At 40.2% G+C, this 15342-nt stretch overlaps 1 protein-coding gene across 1 annotated transcript in view; it reads right to left on the bottom strand.

Annotated features, from left to right (window-relative positions):
- The window catches only part of COP1 (COP1 E3 ubiquitin ligase), a gene marked incomplete at both ends in the record, with an annotated part of 138854 nt that extends 131311 nt beyond the window's left edge, over window positions 1–7543 (bottom strand). Inside the window, one exon of the mRNA XM_080698776.1 lies at window positions 7140–7543. Coding sequence (XP_080554902.1) covers window positions 7140–7543 — 404 coding nt within the window. The remainder of the gene's footprint in view (window positions 1–7139) is intronic.
- Window positions 7544–15342: the final 7799 nt, after the last annotated feature.

The following is a 15342-nucleotide window of genomic DNA, read 5'->3' as shown; positions in this document are numbered from 1 at the left end:
TGACCCAGTGGGGAAGTGGTAGTGGCAGAGATATCACACCATAGGAGAACGCCCAACCTGGCACCCCCCATAGTCTAAAGCAGCCTCTATCGACTCCCTGGGTCTGAGACTCTGTGATACAACCCAGTAAAGGAGTAGTGGGGTCTGAGATACCACAGACTCGAGATCCAGAGCACCTTAAGTGAAGTCATAGTGACCCAAGGGAAGAACCCAGAGAAGGCACAAACTTCCGAAATCATGGGAAAGAGGAATAACAATGGAGCAATGAATGCCCACAACCCCACAACATCAGAACCTGATAAAACTGAAAATCAGAGATTTCTAGAAGATCAAATCAGGAATATAACTATAGAAATAATAGAAGTGTTTCGAAAAGAACTCAGAGAGAGCCAAAAAGAGATAAAGGATGCAATTAATGAAGTAAAGGCCTCAATTCAAAGTACAAGCAACCGATTAGACCACATGGAGAATAGAATCTCACTCTTAGAAGATGATCAATCCAAAAATGAACGCATAGTCTCTAATCTAGAAAAAAATATCCAACAGCAGGAATCTGACATTGAAGAAATATGGGTCCATTTTAAGAGAGCTAACCTAAGAATAATTGGAATAGAGGAGGGAAAAGAAAGTGAAACCAAAGGGATCAACAATCTCTTCAAGGAAGTAATAGCAGAAAAATTTTCCAAACATAGAGCAAGAGGTTGATACACAGGTCCAGGAAACTTATAGAACTCCCTTTAGACAGGATCAGAGAAGAGGATCCCCCACGCCACATAATTGTCAAAATGACCAATGTGGAAGCCAAGCAGAGAATCTTAAAGGCAACAAAAACAAAGGACCAAGTGACATTCAGAGGCAAACCAATTAGAATCACTCCAGACTTCCCAAACCAAGTCATGAGAGCCAGAAGGGCTTGGAGTAACATATTCCAAACTCTGAAAGAAAACAACTTCCAGCCAAAAATTTCCTACCCAGCAAAACTTTCTATCAAATTAGATGGGGAAATAAGAAGCTTCCATGACAAACAGAAACTGAAAGAATTTATGTCTTCAAAACCAGCGCTAGAGAAAATACTCAAAGAGATTAACTACAAAGAAGAAATAGGTAACATACACCAGAACCAAAAAAACAAGATTTTCCATTCAACAGACAACTAAGATTAGTTATCTGTGGAGATTCATTATTTATGTTAGTCTTTTACCTATCTCTAAATTGTATTGTTTGCTTTTATTGTTGTTAATTTTTTAGGATTTCTAGTTGGAATATTAATATACCTTCAGATGTAGCATTTAGAAATATTTATCCCATTCTATCAGTAACTTTTAACTCTGTTTACATTGTCTTTGGATATACAATTTTTTTTTTATTTTTTAGGGAGTTTGTATACTCTTCTGTTGCCTGTGCCATTGAAATCATATCCAAGAAATCACTGCGAATTTCAATGTTGTGAGGTTTTATGACCCAGATTTTCTTCTAAAACTTTATAGTCTTAAGATTTATATTTAGGTCTTTTATCTATTTTGAGTTAATATTTGTACATGGGATTAGGTAAGGGTCCATGTAATTATTATTTTTCAACAATATTTAGTTAAAAGATTATTATTTCCCCCACCAAATGTTCGTGGAAACCTTGTCAAAAATAACTTGACAATATATGGAAGAATTTAGCTCTAGGCTTTTATTTAACTCCAATGGTTTATATATCTGCCTTTAGAACAGTACTACACTGTTTCAATTATTGTAGCTTTATATGGTTTGAAATCAGAAAATATATATCTTCTAGCTTTGTTCTTTTTTGAGATTGTTTTGGCTATCTAGAGTCCATATTCCATATTAGGATAGATTTTTTTCTGAAAAATAAATATATAAATATAGGATAGTTTTACCTAAAAAAAAAAGAAAGAAAAAATATTCTCTGGTAAGAAAGAAAGCAAAAAGAAATATTGAAATGTTATCTTTAAGTGATCAAAAGTTTGGTATCAGACAAATGAAACTGTTATGTGAGATTATCATTTTTAATTTTGGATAAATTGCTATAATACTAGATGTCAACCACTAAGCCAAGCATGGGAAGGAGGAATGGGGAGGGAATGGGGTGGGGATCAGGTGGGGGCTGACTGGGCGATGTGTGCATGTATGTCTACAAAAGTTTGTATCCCACTATGATGTATGAATACAGTGCACCAATAAAAAATTTTTTAAAAAAATCTGAAATATTGACATCAGCATTATTGGTTGTCTGAATTGAGACAAATTATATATCCTCTTTGGTTTCATTTCCTTGTTATAAAATAAGAACTTGAATACTGCCTTTATCATATAGTTGTAAAGCTCAACCAAGTAGCACAAAATCCTTAGGATAGTGCCTGGCAAATAAGAGAAGCTTTTATTGAGCACTGATGATTATTATAGTCAAGTATCTGTCCCTAACCAATTGTTAATACAACACATTCAGTATTAATTGGGTTTGCCACTTAAAAACTTTGAATTTCAAGTATCTAAAAAGCTCCCAAAATGGTTATCTGTTTTATAAAACAGTTTGTTTCATTATCATTTATGAAGCCAAATATCCATCTCTGAACTATTATTATGGGTAAGTGATTCCAATGCATTAGAATACTTGGGCCTGGACTGTTCCAACTTTGAACTGGGAAAGGAGAGCACCCTTCCCCAACCACACAAACTAGGAAGAGGGCTGGATTCCCAGTTACTCCAGAAATAGAATAAACGGAAATCAGACTTACAATCTACCTTTCACTCTACAGAAATGAGACAAGTCAGCTCCTGAAACTTAATTGTGAAAAATGAAAAGACAAATGACATATTTTGAGGATATGAAAAAGAAATGTTACTCTCAATGAATATTACTTGAGAAAGTAAGGACTTAGAAAGCTCACATGAACATATATGAAGAAAGCAGAAAGCAAAGTGGAAGCAAAAAACTAGGTCAAGAGGGCTGGAGAGAGAGCTCAGGAGAATGCCTCCTCAGCAGGCCCGTGCCGAGTTGAACCCCGGGGCCACCAAAAACAGAAGAAGTAAAGAATTTTAAAAGCTTTTTGTTTTCTTTAACACAAGTTCTCAGAAGACTAATTCTGCTGTCAAAACGGTCTTTTCTCCCAACCTGTAGAATTTTTCTGAGAAAGAAGGATGCAGGCTAAAATAATTATATATATAATCAAGGAGGCTGGCATGGTGGTGCACGCTTGTAATTCCACCACTCGGGAGGCTGACACTGGAGGATCATGGTTCGCAGACAGCCTCAGCTACTTAGTGAGGCCCTCTGCAACTCAGTGAGACCCTGTTTCAAAATAAAGAATAAAAAATAGAAATAGGGCAGAGTGTGTAGCTCGGAGATCAAATGCCCCTGGGTTCCATCCCAGACCAGCAAAAAAAAAAAAAAAAAAAAAAAAAAAATCATCAAGGAAAAAAAAAAAAAATATATATATATAATATATATCAGGGAGGAAAAGTAGGCAACAAAGTTTGCAGTTATTATAATTTTTAGAATCACTGAAGTAATGCTGACTCACTCTCAGCAAAGATACAAAGATTTGTAAAGGCTAACTACTGAGGAACATTCTTCAGTAATAAAATACTACTACGCATGTACTTCCCTCTCAGTTTACAGACTAGAATTCAAATTAATAGACTCTCACATTCTGCTTCAGAATCAACTTCCTTTTCTCCACCATGTAATCCACCTAAGTTTTCCTCTGACATCAATGGTGATCTGACAAAGGACTACATTAAGCTGCTATCATCTGACCCCGTGTTCTGTAGACTGCATTTCATCATCACTGCCATCTAAGTGGTGCACATATTAAAAGGCAAAAGAATCGTTTCAGTTCTGCAGACTCAAAGAAGTTCCCGACTGATGTTAACATAATAATGTAATGAATTCTAAAGCTTATTTCAGTAACGAACATGCTTTAACAGCTCTTTTAAGAACATTCAGTCTTATATTTATAAGCTCACTGTTCTAAAGAGTCCACTTAAATTTTCCAGTTATTTTCCTATCACAGGGAAAATTATATTCCATAATTCAATGACTTAAATTTTACCCTGACACCTAGTAAGAAATACATTGCATATATTTTGTATATATATGTAACCAAAAGTTTCAAGCAAACTTAATAACTTTGTAAAAGGTTGTATATCTCCATTTCTATTTCACTTTTTACTAGTCTGAACAAGGTAAGTCTCAGTAGCAAGAGTGGCCAACAGGTTTTTTTTTTTTTTAAATATATATATACTAAATGTGATTAATAGGCTTCCTAACATGCCATGCTGAGGACTGAGGACAACACCTGAATTCATCAGAGCATGATAACAAGAAAATGGCACTCATATTTATTATGATACTAAGAAGCAAGGATGATACCAGGTTATATTATAAATATGTTACGTTCTTATATTAAATCATGAGCTCCGTAAGGAGAGGGAATCTGCTTGACTAGTTTGACACAAAATAGGCCGTTGCAGACCTACTACTGAATGGTAGATCCATTTATTACAGATTCTGTTTTCTATCAAGCAGATGACTAAAAGTTACCCTTCCTAGCAGAAGCTTATTATTTCTGCTGCAGCTTAGAAAATTACCTTTTCTGCAAAGGTAGTAAAGGTCATTTTAGAAAACTGGAAAAGCAAATGCAGTGGCAATAGTTGTTATAGAACAAAGAAGCTGGGATGGAAGAAGTCATCTTCCAAATACAGACCAGATTCAGAGTTTTGTAAAATGGACAATATAAGAAAAATCTGAAACAAAATGAACATAATAGTAACTTCCTTTACATGTTGAAAATTTGTTATAGCAAGCTAAATACGATCCTGTACCACAGATTCTAGATTTATAAAACACTTAAAAGTATTTGCAACTTGATACAACTTTAAATCCTTCGTATAAAATATTAAAATGCATAAAGCCTTAAAATGCTAATCCATTCTGCAATTAAATGTAAACTTTAAACATGATGTAAGTCCATATGTGTTCCTAAAATTAGGAATATGACTTGATGTATTACCTATTTATTTTTGATACTGAGGATTGCACCCAGGGGCATTCTACCTCAGATCTACACCTCTAACCATTTTTATATTTTTATACTTGGAAATGGGTCTAGTTAAGTTGCTAAAACTGGCTTCAAACCTGTGATTCTCCTGTCTCAGTCTCCCAAGTACTGGGATTAGAGGTATGTACCACCACAGCGGGTCAGAGATGACTTTACTTAAATCATCTGTTCCCCAGGAGGGCAGGAGGACATATCCTTACTAAGAACTGCTTCCCCTAACCTCTTATTTTGGTATGTCTTCTTGGGAGATGGGCAAGCAGAAGGAAGGAGCAACCAGGGATAAAAACACTTTCATACGAATGAAACAGTTGTTTCCCTCCCATCTACCCCATTTAAGAACCACTAAGTTAAATAAATACAAGTATTTCAAGGGAGAGAACTGGAACTTTCTAATTGTATGCAAAGAAAGCTTTATGTTGAGAATCAGGAGATCAGAGTGCTCATCATTCTCTCAATCCAAAACAAAGCTAATTAATTTCTATGAGCCTCAATGAGAATATATGAATATAATCTTATTCAAAAAAGAAAAAGAAAAATGTTAACTGGTCCTCTATCCCTCTCCAATTTCCTCTAGCACACCCTGTAGTACACTGAAATTCTGGCGTTGTCAAGCAGACAGCAAATGTCCAGTAAGTATCTGCTGAAAGACTGAGTAAATCTTTTATTTCTTACACTATTTACACTATTTTGAAGACCTATTCATAGGCTGGTAAGTTTGTTTTCTCTGAGTCAACAAAGTTGAAATGCAAATGGTGGCTAAAATAATAATTGAATTCTGCAAACTCCCCATCAGTTTTTCTAGCTTCTACCTTAGCATTTGGCACTATCACTTCAGTAGCAATGCAAACACTTAAGTCCAACCATAAACTGTTCAAATTATTTATATGTAACAATCACAGTTATCTGAATCCAGAGTAATTTAAAAGAAATGCATAAAAGCGCATAAAGTGATCATCATTTCCTGCAGGAAACAGAATCTCTAAGTCTAAACAACAACTTCCCCAACAGCTCCAATTTCGAGCTCTATCATAGTTGACAACACCACTTTCAACCCTGAAGTGAATCAACTTCCCCAGTAATGACTGTGCAAGCCAACTTCGTACATCACTAATGTTCTGAATCAATCAACAATTTCCTTCAGAGAAAAGGCACAAAATCCTACCAGTTCTTTATCAGTTAAAACCAATGACTCTCAGAATCCTGCCAGTATCTAAGACCTCACAAAAATTCCCAAACACTCTTTAGAACATACAACTCCACCCTTCACTTCGTAGGACTAGACCCACTATGTCAACTGTCTTGAATACTATGTATCGCTCACGATGCCAACTGGGACAAAATGTCTATACCTCAAGTCAGATGCTCCAATATACTACTGAACCGCGCACTGTAATAGTTACAACTGAACACATGGATACTATTTAATAAATGTGGTTCTCTTTCAAGTTACTAAGTGAAAAGTGTAATTTTTCCTGAACAGACTTCCATATCCTCAAGAGCAGATTTACAAATGGCTTACCTTTGGAAACAGAGGGGGAGAGTTTACCTTTTGACTCGGAATGGGATAGCTACGCATTCTCCTAACGGGTACTTAAGGGCTACCTCTTAAAGCACCCCTACCCACGCTTACATCCACCACGCTCACAGTGACTAAACTGCGACCAGCAATTCCATCCCTCCGCATCCCAAGAGGCTCAGTCCTCTTCCTTTACAAATCTACTTCACCCAAACCTACACCCGGGACTGGTTCGGGACCTAATGCACTAGAGAGCCCCAAATTTCAAGACCTGACCTCTGTGTCCTAACCTCTCCTCTTCCCACAACCCTGTATTTGACACCTCCCCCTAATTTGAGATTCCCCAAACTCCCTGCACTTCCGGCTCACCGGCACTTACCTCCGATCGCTTTCATTCTGCCCACACCCCCACCCCCTAACCGCGAGCCCGGAGGTCTCTGCCGGCGCTCCAATCCCTCGGCACACAGCACGGCCGCACCAGGACCCCAAGATCTCCGACCACCTACACGAGCAGAAGCGCACAGTTGAGCGAAGGGGGCGGCTCTCAAACCCACCAGACGAAGTCGTTGCTTTTATCCTCGTAGGAGTTGAGGAGCCCGTTGCAGAGGGGGGCGAGCAGAGGGCGCTTCCTGCTGCCGCTGCCCAGGCTGGAGCTGCTCCCTCCCACGCCGCCGCTGGGCCTGGCCGCGCAGCTGAGCCGGGACAGGCCCGCCGACACCGCCCCGCCGCCGCCGCTGCCCGACACCGCGGCCGCCACCAGCACGGGCCGCCCCGGGCCCCCCGAGCCCGCGGCCGGGCCCGCCCCGCCGGCCCCCAGCGCCGCCGCCGCCGCCGCCGCCGCCGAAGGGGGCGACGGGGACGAGGATAAGGACGAGGAGGCGGAAGTCACCGAGGAGGCCGCCGACGAGCCGGGGCTCGTGCCCGCCGAGCCCGACCCGGCCTGGCGGCTGCCGGACATCGTGCCTCCCTCCCCTCCGCCGGAGGAGAGGGACCGCCGCCGCCGCCGCCCCTCCCCTCCGCCCGGCCTCAGTGCATCCTGAGCGCGCGGGAGGCGGGGCCGAGGGACAATAAAGTTGGGTTCTTTACGGCGATCGCACCGCGGCGCCGGACCCGAGGGGGCGGAGGAAACCAATAAAGCCCAGTGGGAGCTGCGAGCGCTCCCTAGGCCGCCGCCGCCGCCGCCGCCGCCGCCGCCGCGGGCCCCGCCGCAGCCAACCCGGGCGCGCCGTGGCCGGCGTGCGCGTGCGCGAGCGCGAGCGGAAGGGGCGGGGCCTCGGGCCACCCTGCGCACGCCCGGCGCGAGCGGCGCCGACGCAGGCCGCCGGAGACTCCCTGGCGGATGCCCTTTTCGCTAGTGACGTACCAGAGGGCCGGCCGTTTTAATGGAGTGAAAGGGCAGAAGGGAGTGGGATGAATGGGAAAATGGGAAGAGGGGCTTGGTTTTGGAGAGCTGGGAAGGGGCCTAGGGAGAGCGACTACGCACGCGCGCCCCGGGCGCCGACGCTCTCGGGTATCCTTGGCGTCCGCCCGGGAGTGGGCCGAGCCGGGCCGGGCCGGGCCGGGCCGGGCCGGGCCGGGCCGGGCCGGGCCGGGCCGGGCCGGGCCGGGCCAGCGCGCATGCGCGAGCGAGTCGCATTCCCGAGCGCGCCGCGGGGCTGTCGAGGTCGTGGTAGCTGTCCGGCCTACCAAGGTGCAGGCTGTGTGACCAAAAGCGCTGGCAAGACAGGTGCTTCCGAATCGAGAAATGAAAGCGCTGCAGGCCGGGCACTCACGAGAGTTTGGGAACAGTTGTAAAGAGCCGTGGACTGAGTCCCCTCCTCCCAGCTCTCCTGATCCTAGGTGATTCTACAGCACCGCAAACAGTGAACTAAGATGAAGGCAGTGGAAGGAGTTATCAGAAAATAGCAAAGTCAGAACCTCAGTTCATTAGGAATCTGATATAATTGTAGCACCCAGGCAAGGTTACCTGGCATTAGTACTACTAGAAAATGTAGAGGTTCTAGTAGGCTCCTTTGGAATACTGCAGATTTTATTTGCGAATCCCTATGATTCTGGGGGATCTAAGTTGGAAATAACTAGTATCCTTTCCAACTTTTATCATTCTGTGATTTATACAGGAAATGAACCCAGACTTAATTCTGCCCTGGGTATTAAGCTGTAAGGCTTTTGCTGGGAGTGGCTCTCCATGCTGAGGCGACAAGGCAGGAAGGGACCTGGATGAAAGTACAACCTAGCCATTTACCTGGGCGGTAAGCAATCATAAGGGTCCTCTGCGTTAACCCACAGGTTATGGAGATCCAGCTTCTTCAGCTTATATCAGATTTTGCTCCGAATTATGTTATAGGAACGAGTTTATCAGATTTCCAAGAACAGCCCTTCGTGTAAGAATATTACTCTATCCAACCCTTGTTTAAATTCACTTTGAAGACGCAGTTGAAAGTGAAGCCTTCCTGACTTTCTTTACAGATGGTTACATACCTCATTTGTGCTCTAGGATATTTTGTTTGTACTTACAACATTGTAGTTTAGTGATTTGTAGAAGAATCTCCACTAGCTTATCAGTTCAGCTTTGTATTGTAGGCAATGCCTGGCTTATGATAGGTGCTTAAACATATGGTTACCTACATGAATAGAGGTATTTATCATCTCATTTTATAATTACTTACCGTCTTTACAACTAAATTCTAAGTCTTGTGAAAACAAGAACCATATTGGTTTTTGTTGGGCATTCAGTGCTTATATGATGTAGCAATGCCCAAATAGATGAATTTGACGAGTAAGTATTGAACACTTACAAGACATAAGCATAGATGAGGCAAGGAAGAAAAAGTTTATAAAACAATAATCCTGTATTCAGGAAGCTATTGGAATAACTGATGAATTACAAAAGTAAATAAAAAGACAAGTGATGAGCTGAGGAGCAGCCAGCATTCCTGTAATCTAATTACCTTCCGTTAGCTCTGCCTTTTAAAAGTTACACCACCTCAACACCTCCACACTGGGGACAAGTCTATAGCACATGAACCTTTGAGGACGACACTCAAACCATAGCGTGAACATTTTACTATACCCATGATTCTCAAACACTGGTCCAGAGAAGAAATTACCTACAGAACTTGTTAAAAACTAGATTCCTGAGCTCCACTTCAGATATTCTGACCATATGCCTGGGGTAGAGCCCATGAGTATGAGGCAGGTAATTAACCCTTTGAAAACACTGTGATTATAATGTAAAAAATATGAGCTGGGTATGGTGGCACATGCTTATAAACCTAGTACCTGGGAGGCTGAGACAGGATCACAGGTTTGAGGATAGCCTCAGCAATTTAGTGAGGCTCTCAGCAACCTAGTGAGACCCTGTTTCCAAATAAGAAATAAAAATTGGTAGCCAAGCGTAGTGGCGTACGCTTGTAATCCCTGCGCTTGGGAGGCTGAGACAGGAGGATCGCACAGGATCGAAGCCAGCCTCAGCTACTTAGTGAGTTTCTTAGCAACTTAGCAAAACCCTGTTTCCAGTATAAAATAGGTCTGGGAGTATAGCCCAAAGAAAGAAAAAGAAAAATTGGTCTGGGGATGTAGCTCAGAGGTATAATGCCTCTGGGTTGAATTCCCAGGACCGCACACGTGCGCACGCGCGCGCACACACACACACACAAATATGAAATATTCTCTTCTTTACAAATAGCTTATTAAGGGAATGGAAAAGAATGTGATGCCAAAAGAGAAGTCTGCTAGGAACAAGTCATCAATGTGTGATGTTACCTATTTGAACCTATCTTTAATAAAATCTAAATTTGCAAAAGGAAGCTGGCAGGATGTGATGCAATAGAATTCCCCTTTACACCAGGTAAAGGTATAGAGACTGTGTGCAAGTACAGAGTCCTTAGTTTTTACTGCCAAGATCTGCTGGGAAAACAGAAGAAGAAAAAGGAAGCATGGCAAACATGCATTCAAAAAATAATAATAAAAAAAGAAGATGAAAAAGAAACACAACAAGAGAAAAAGTAAATAGAAATGAAAATGTTAAAAAATGAAAGTAAACTGAAAATAAAATCTAAGCTCAGATAGTTAAAGATTCCATCATGTTACATATATTAATCCTGTGAACCACAAAAATGACCAGTGAAAACAACATTCAATATCTACTAGCAAAGGAGTTAAAATGGAATGGAACCAAGGGAAATGAACTTCCTAGATATCTTTCTGAAGTGTCTTACCAAATAAAATATTTTAGGGAGATAAGGTCTACACTTTCCCTTTATATCAGGCCCTACCCTTAGGTAAACTAGTCTCCCAAAAAGATCCTAGAATACTTTATCTACTTGACTTACCTAGAATGTCTGTTGCCTGCTTATTCTTCCTGTCTAGCCAAATCTCTAGGTGAACAAGAGCATCCTGTAATTTAAGATGGTTGACCTGTTGAAACAAATTAGTGATGTGAAATAAACTAAACATGGTATTAAAGAGTTAAACTGAGAATAAATAGGACTTTTTTGTATATGTGAATGGATAGAAAAATAGTTTTTATGAACCCAACAGTATAAGAATGCATCGAGCAGAAAGTAATCCATGATCTATTGGTAACAGGAAAAGCTCTAATTTGTTCATTAAAAACAGAGGTAGATAAATGATTCCCATTGAGAACTACAATTTCATAGACTTATTGAGGGACTACCCTACTGTTTTCATTGCATAAAAATTTACCCTAAAGTTCTTATAAAATTGCAAACATTTCTTAGAATTGGTAAACAAATTGCTCTTATACTCTGGTTAATCAATCACCACATTTTAGAAGTTCATTTTATGTATTAAAACACCTTTTTTGCAGGCCACTTCTAGTAATTTTAGTCAAGGAAGGCAGTTGCACAATATAGCCTGGACTAAGTCATAAGTATTGTAACAGAAAGATATTAGGTAGAGCAGTATAAATATAAGTATAAATTACTTAGTAGGGCTAATCAGATTTTTATTTTATTTTGTACTGGAATTACAACCAGGGGCACTCTACCTCTGAGCTACACCCCCAGCACTTTTAACTATTTTTATATTAAAGTAGGATCTCACTAAGTTGCTGAGGCTGGCTCTAAGCCTACCATCCTCCTATCCAGAGATGTACCACTATGCCCTGATAACCAGTAGAAGAAAATAACAATATCAGGGAAAACCAACATTCATTGGGAAAACATTTACTTGTTTTATATACAGTGAATGTGTACATATCTATGAATAGCTGCTTCAATGTCTACTCTCATCATTAAAAGATTATAACATAGGTAGGTAGGTAGTTACATAGATAGAGGCTTAAAATTAATTTGGTCAAAAAGAGACCAAAAAAAAAAAAATCATGGAATGATGAAGCATAGGCTTGGTACTGTGTGGAAAGGGAGAAAAGGGCCCAGTGTTCCAGGGAAACAAAGAGGCTATAAATTTAACTTTAGTTCCCTGCATTAATCCTATAGTATTTGCTCTTTACGATGTGTTTGTGTGTAGTAATGCCAAAAAGACTGAATGTCTCTTTGCATGAGCAATTTGAATGTTTCACGGTAGGAAACCAGCCCTGGTGGCATAGAAAAATGATATACACATTTGTTTAGGAAAAAGGCATGGTCATCAGAGAGAAGGAATGAGTTTGAGTATTATAAATACCTTCTAGATCTTTCCAACCAATCCTGGACTCACGTCCAAGTCTATAGGAAAGAAGACTGCAAAAAAATGGCTGTTGAATTATATAAGAAATTGGGAATGCTAAAATGCCACCAAATTGTAAATCTGTATAAACAAACTAGCATGAAGACCAGACAGCATTTGAATATTAGTTGGATTTATATCGACTTGAAGAAAATTAGTTTGGAAGACATATTTTTAACCTTTGAAGGTGGTGTCAGCTATTACAGTTATTCCTCTAACAATATATTCCTTTCTATTCTTTGAATCAATGTGGTAACTTTCCATTTTTAATTTGCTTTGTTCAGATACAAGAAGTATTTCGTTTCTCAAACTTTAAGTCTTCCCACACAGAGCCCTGGGCATCTATCATTAAACCAGTCTGACTGCATTTGCACTAATTAATTTGCAGTGGGATAGTAGAAACTGATACTATCTCATCTTCAGTGTGAAAAAGTAGGTCAAAGCAGTAAAAGTGTTGTTCAAAATCTTGACACTCCACCCTTTGTTCAGTGGCTGAGGATCGCAGAGTCTCAGCCATCGCTGTTTGACATTGGTTCAACTGATACAAGAGCATACCTGCGTTTGAATCAATTGAACCAAAGTCACAAATAATGATTGGCTATCATATACCGTTTCTCCTTTATTGTGTGTTACTATATCACTTTCAAACACTTGATTTATACCAAGATATGAGTTAGTGCTTTGAAGTCAATGTTCCATTCATCCCAGCTACTATCAAACCAAAATAAAGCACGTTAACTCCGTTTGTATTTATTATATTACTGTTCTATGTGAACTTATTAACATAGTAATGTTTTATAATTTTATCTAGCTTGTCTTTTATTGTTGTGTCTCTCTTCTTTGCTGTGTTGCATTGTTTTAAAGAAGATATTTATCTGTCTTTCTGAATAAATTAAGGGCTTTATCTTACTTTATGTGTGTTCTCACTGATTCTCTTTCCCATGTTACTGATAATCAGAAGCATAGCAGCACCCTTTTAAAACACAAAATCATCTATTATGATCATCACTGATGGCCACAGGAGTTGAACTCTTGCTGAGATAGGACAGGGGAAAAAAAGATAAAAAGGAAGGACAAAAAAATATAACTTTAATCTAAAAGCCTTGTGTAAAAGTCCTCATACCTTACTCCCTAGCCCAGTTCTCTTTCTCAGATTTGTCACTTTCAAATTTCTGGTAAATAGACAATTCTCTCATAGTCCTAAAATTACTGGAAATTCACCCACTTATGAAAATTGTGCTTTTCACTATTAATTAGCCCAATCTGATAGAAGGAGCACAGGAATATACAAAATCTGCAATATAAATTAATTTCCCAGAAACCTATCATGTAAGATATTTACCATCATTATCTATTGATGAGATAATGGAAAAGACCTCAACCTAAGGGTTTTGAGAATGGAGAAACCACCACAGACTATCTTGTGATCTTTAGACAGATGTCATCACCATATACCTTCCCATCCCCACCCCTCAACAAGTTTCTTTTGAAAGAAGAGACTGAGAACCCCAAAGATATATCTTACTCTCAAGGTGGCCCACATTATCCCTTGAACGTGTATTCCTTGCTTTCCTAAGTAAATCTCTGTGCCCCAATACAGAAATGTGCTGAAATTCTTTTCCATCACATAAGTAAAGGGAGCCATCATGCTGTGTTATATTCTCCCTCTCTGATGATACTCCTCGACCACCATCGGTGACTTTGCTATCTCTGTGGTTTCTGACTCCAGAGCCCATATTTGCAGCTCCATATAGGTAGATCTGCACTTTGCTGGCCTGTATATGAACCAAAGAAATGCATATCTTGATTTTAAGCTCTTTCAAGTCCTTTAAATTTTCATGCACTTATTCATTGCTGTGTCTTTGCAGAGAGGACTTAAGGGAGCTTCCACATGTGAATATCATCACACACACCTGTTATTGTTAGATATAAAATGTCCCCTACTGAGCTCATTTATTAATATTCTGAGATGATATAATTTGAGTCATGAGAGTTGTAATCCCAACAGTGAATAAATCCATTGTAATGAGTTTATCTGTGTGGTGGCCTAGGCCCTGGGGATTATGTAGGGTTCTTCCTCCCTTGCTTTCATGGCTTCTGACCTCCATGATGTGAGAAGCACAGCCCATGTACTCTCCCACTGCCATGCCCTGGGATCCGAAGTCCCCAGCCTCACACAGCCTGAACCCAAAACCATGGGAAGTAAATCTTTCCTCTGAGATATGTGATCAATCTTTTAGATTATAGCTGCAAGAATGATGATCTGAACATACTTTGTGTGAATAGGGGTACTGGGAATGGAACCCAGAGTCCTTCTACATCGGTATACACCCCCGGAGTGGTTTTATTTTTTTAATTTGGAAACAAGGTCTCACTAAGTTTCTGAGAGCCTCACTAAGTTGCTGAGGATGGTTGTGAACTTGCAATCCTCTTGCCTCAGCCTCCTGAGTACTGGGATTGCCACCATGCCCAGACACTCATTCTTGATCAAAAGATTTTCAAATTTTTTAATCACTATGTAGTATGCCAGCTTAATTGGCCATCCTCTCTCCCTACAGTTTATTCTGTTATGCTAATTTAGATTTTCAAATTGAACATTAAAGAATTGACTCTTCAGTTACCACACTCCTAATTCAGTAAAATTCGGTAATCAGTGTACAAGAATCATGCTACCTCATAAGAAATCCTTCAAAGAAGACCAAGTCTTAAACAAATGTTAAACTGTTCATTATTGATACCATCATTATTATTGGAACAAACTTCAAAAAGTCCTATCCTCTAGGATGGAGAAGTATAATAAAGACTGGGAAGGTGATCTTTCTGTCTTACTGGGGATAAAAAGCTTTGCATGCATGTGAATGAAGATATGATTATTTCAGTACTTTCCTCATTTTGCAGAAAGGAAAGATAATTTGGGGTTGTTAGGAAGGAATAATTTATAAGTGTGGACATCCTGATTGCAGCAGGCAGAATAGAGAATGAACTGAAATGTTCTATTAATATCAAAGGAACATGTGTGGGTGTCCTTGGTACTGCTGCACCAATGACGTATTAATGACTTAGATGACT

The sequence above is a fragment of the Muscardinus avellanarius genome (assembly GCF_963383645.1).
Source record: "Muscardinus avellanarius genome assembly, chromosome: 7".
Classification (NCBI taxonomy): Eukaryota; Metazoa; Chordata; class Mammalia; order Rodentia; family Gliridae; genus Muscardinus; species Muscardinus avellanarius.
The sequence above is the reverse complement of the archived record's forward strand: the minus strand, read 5'-3'. Positions and strand labels throughout refer to the sequence as shown.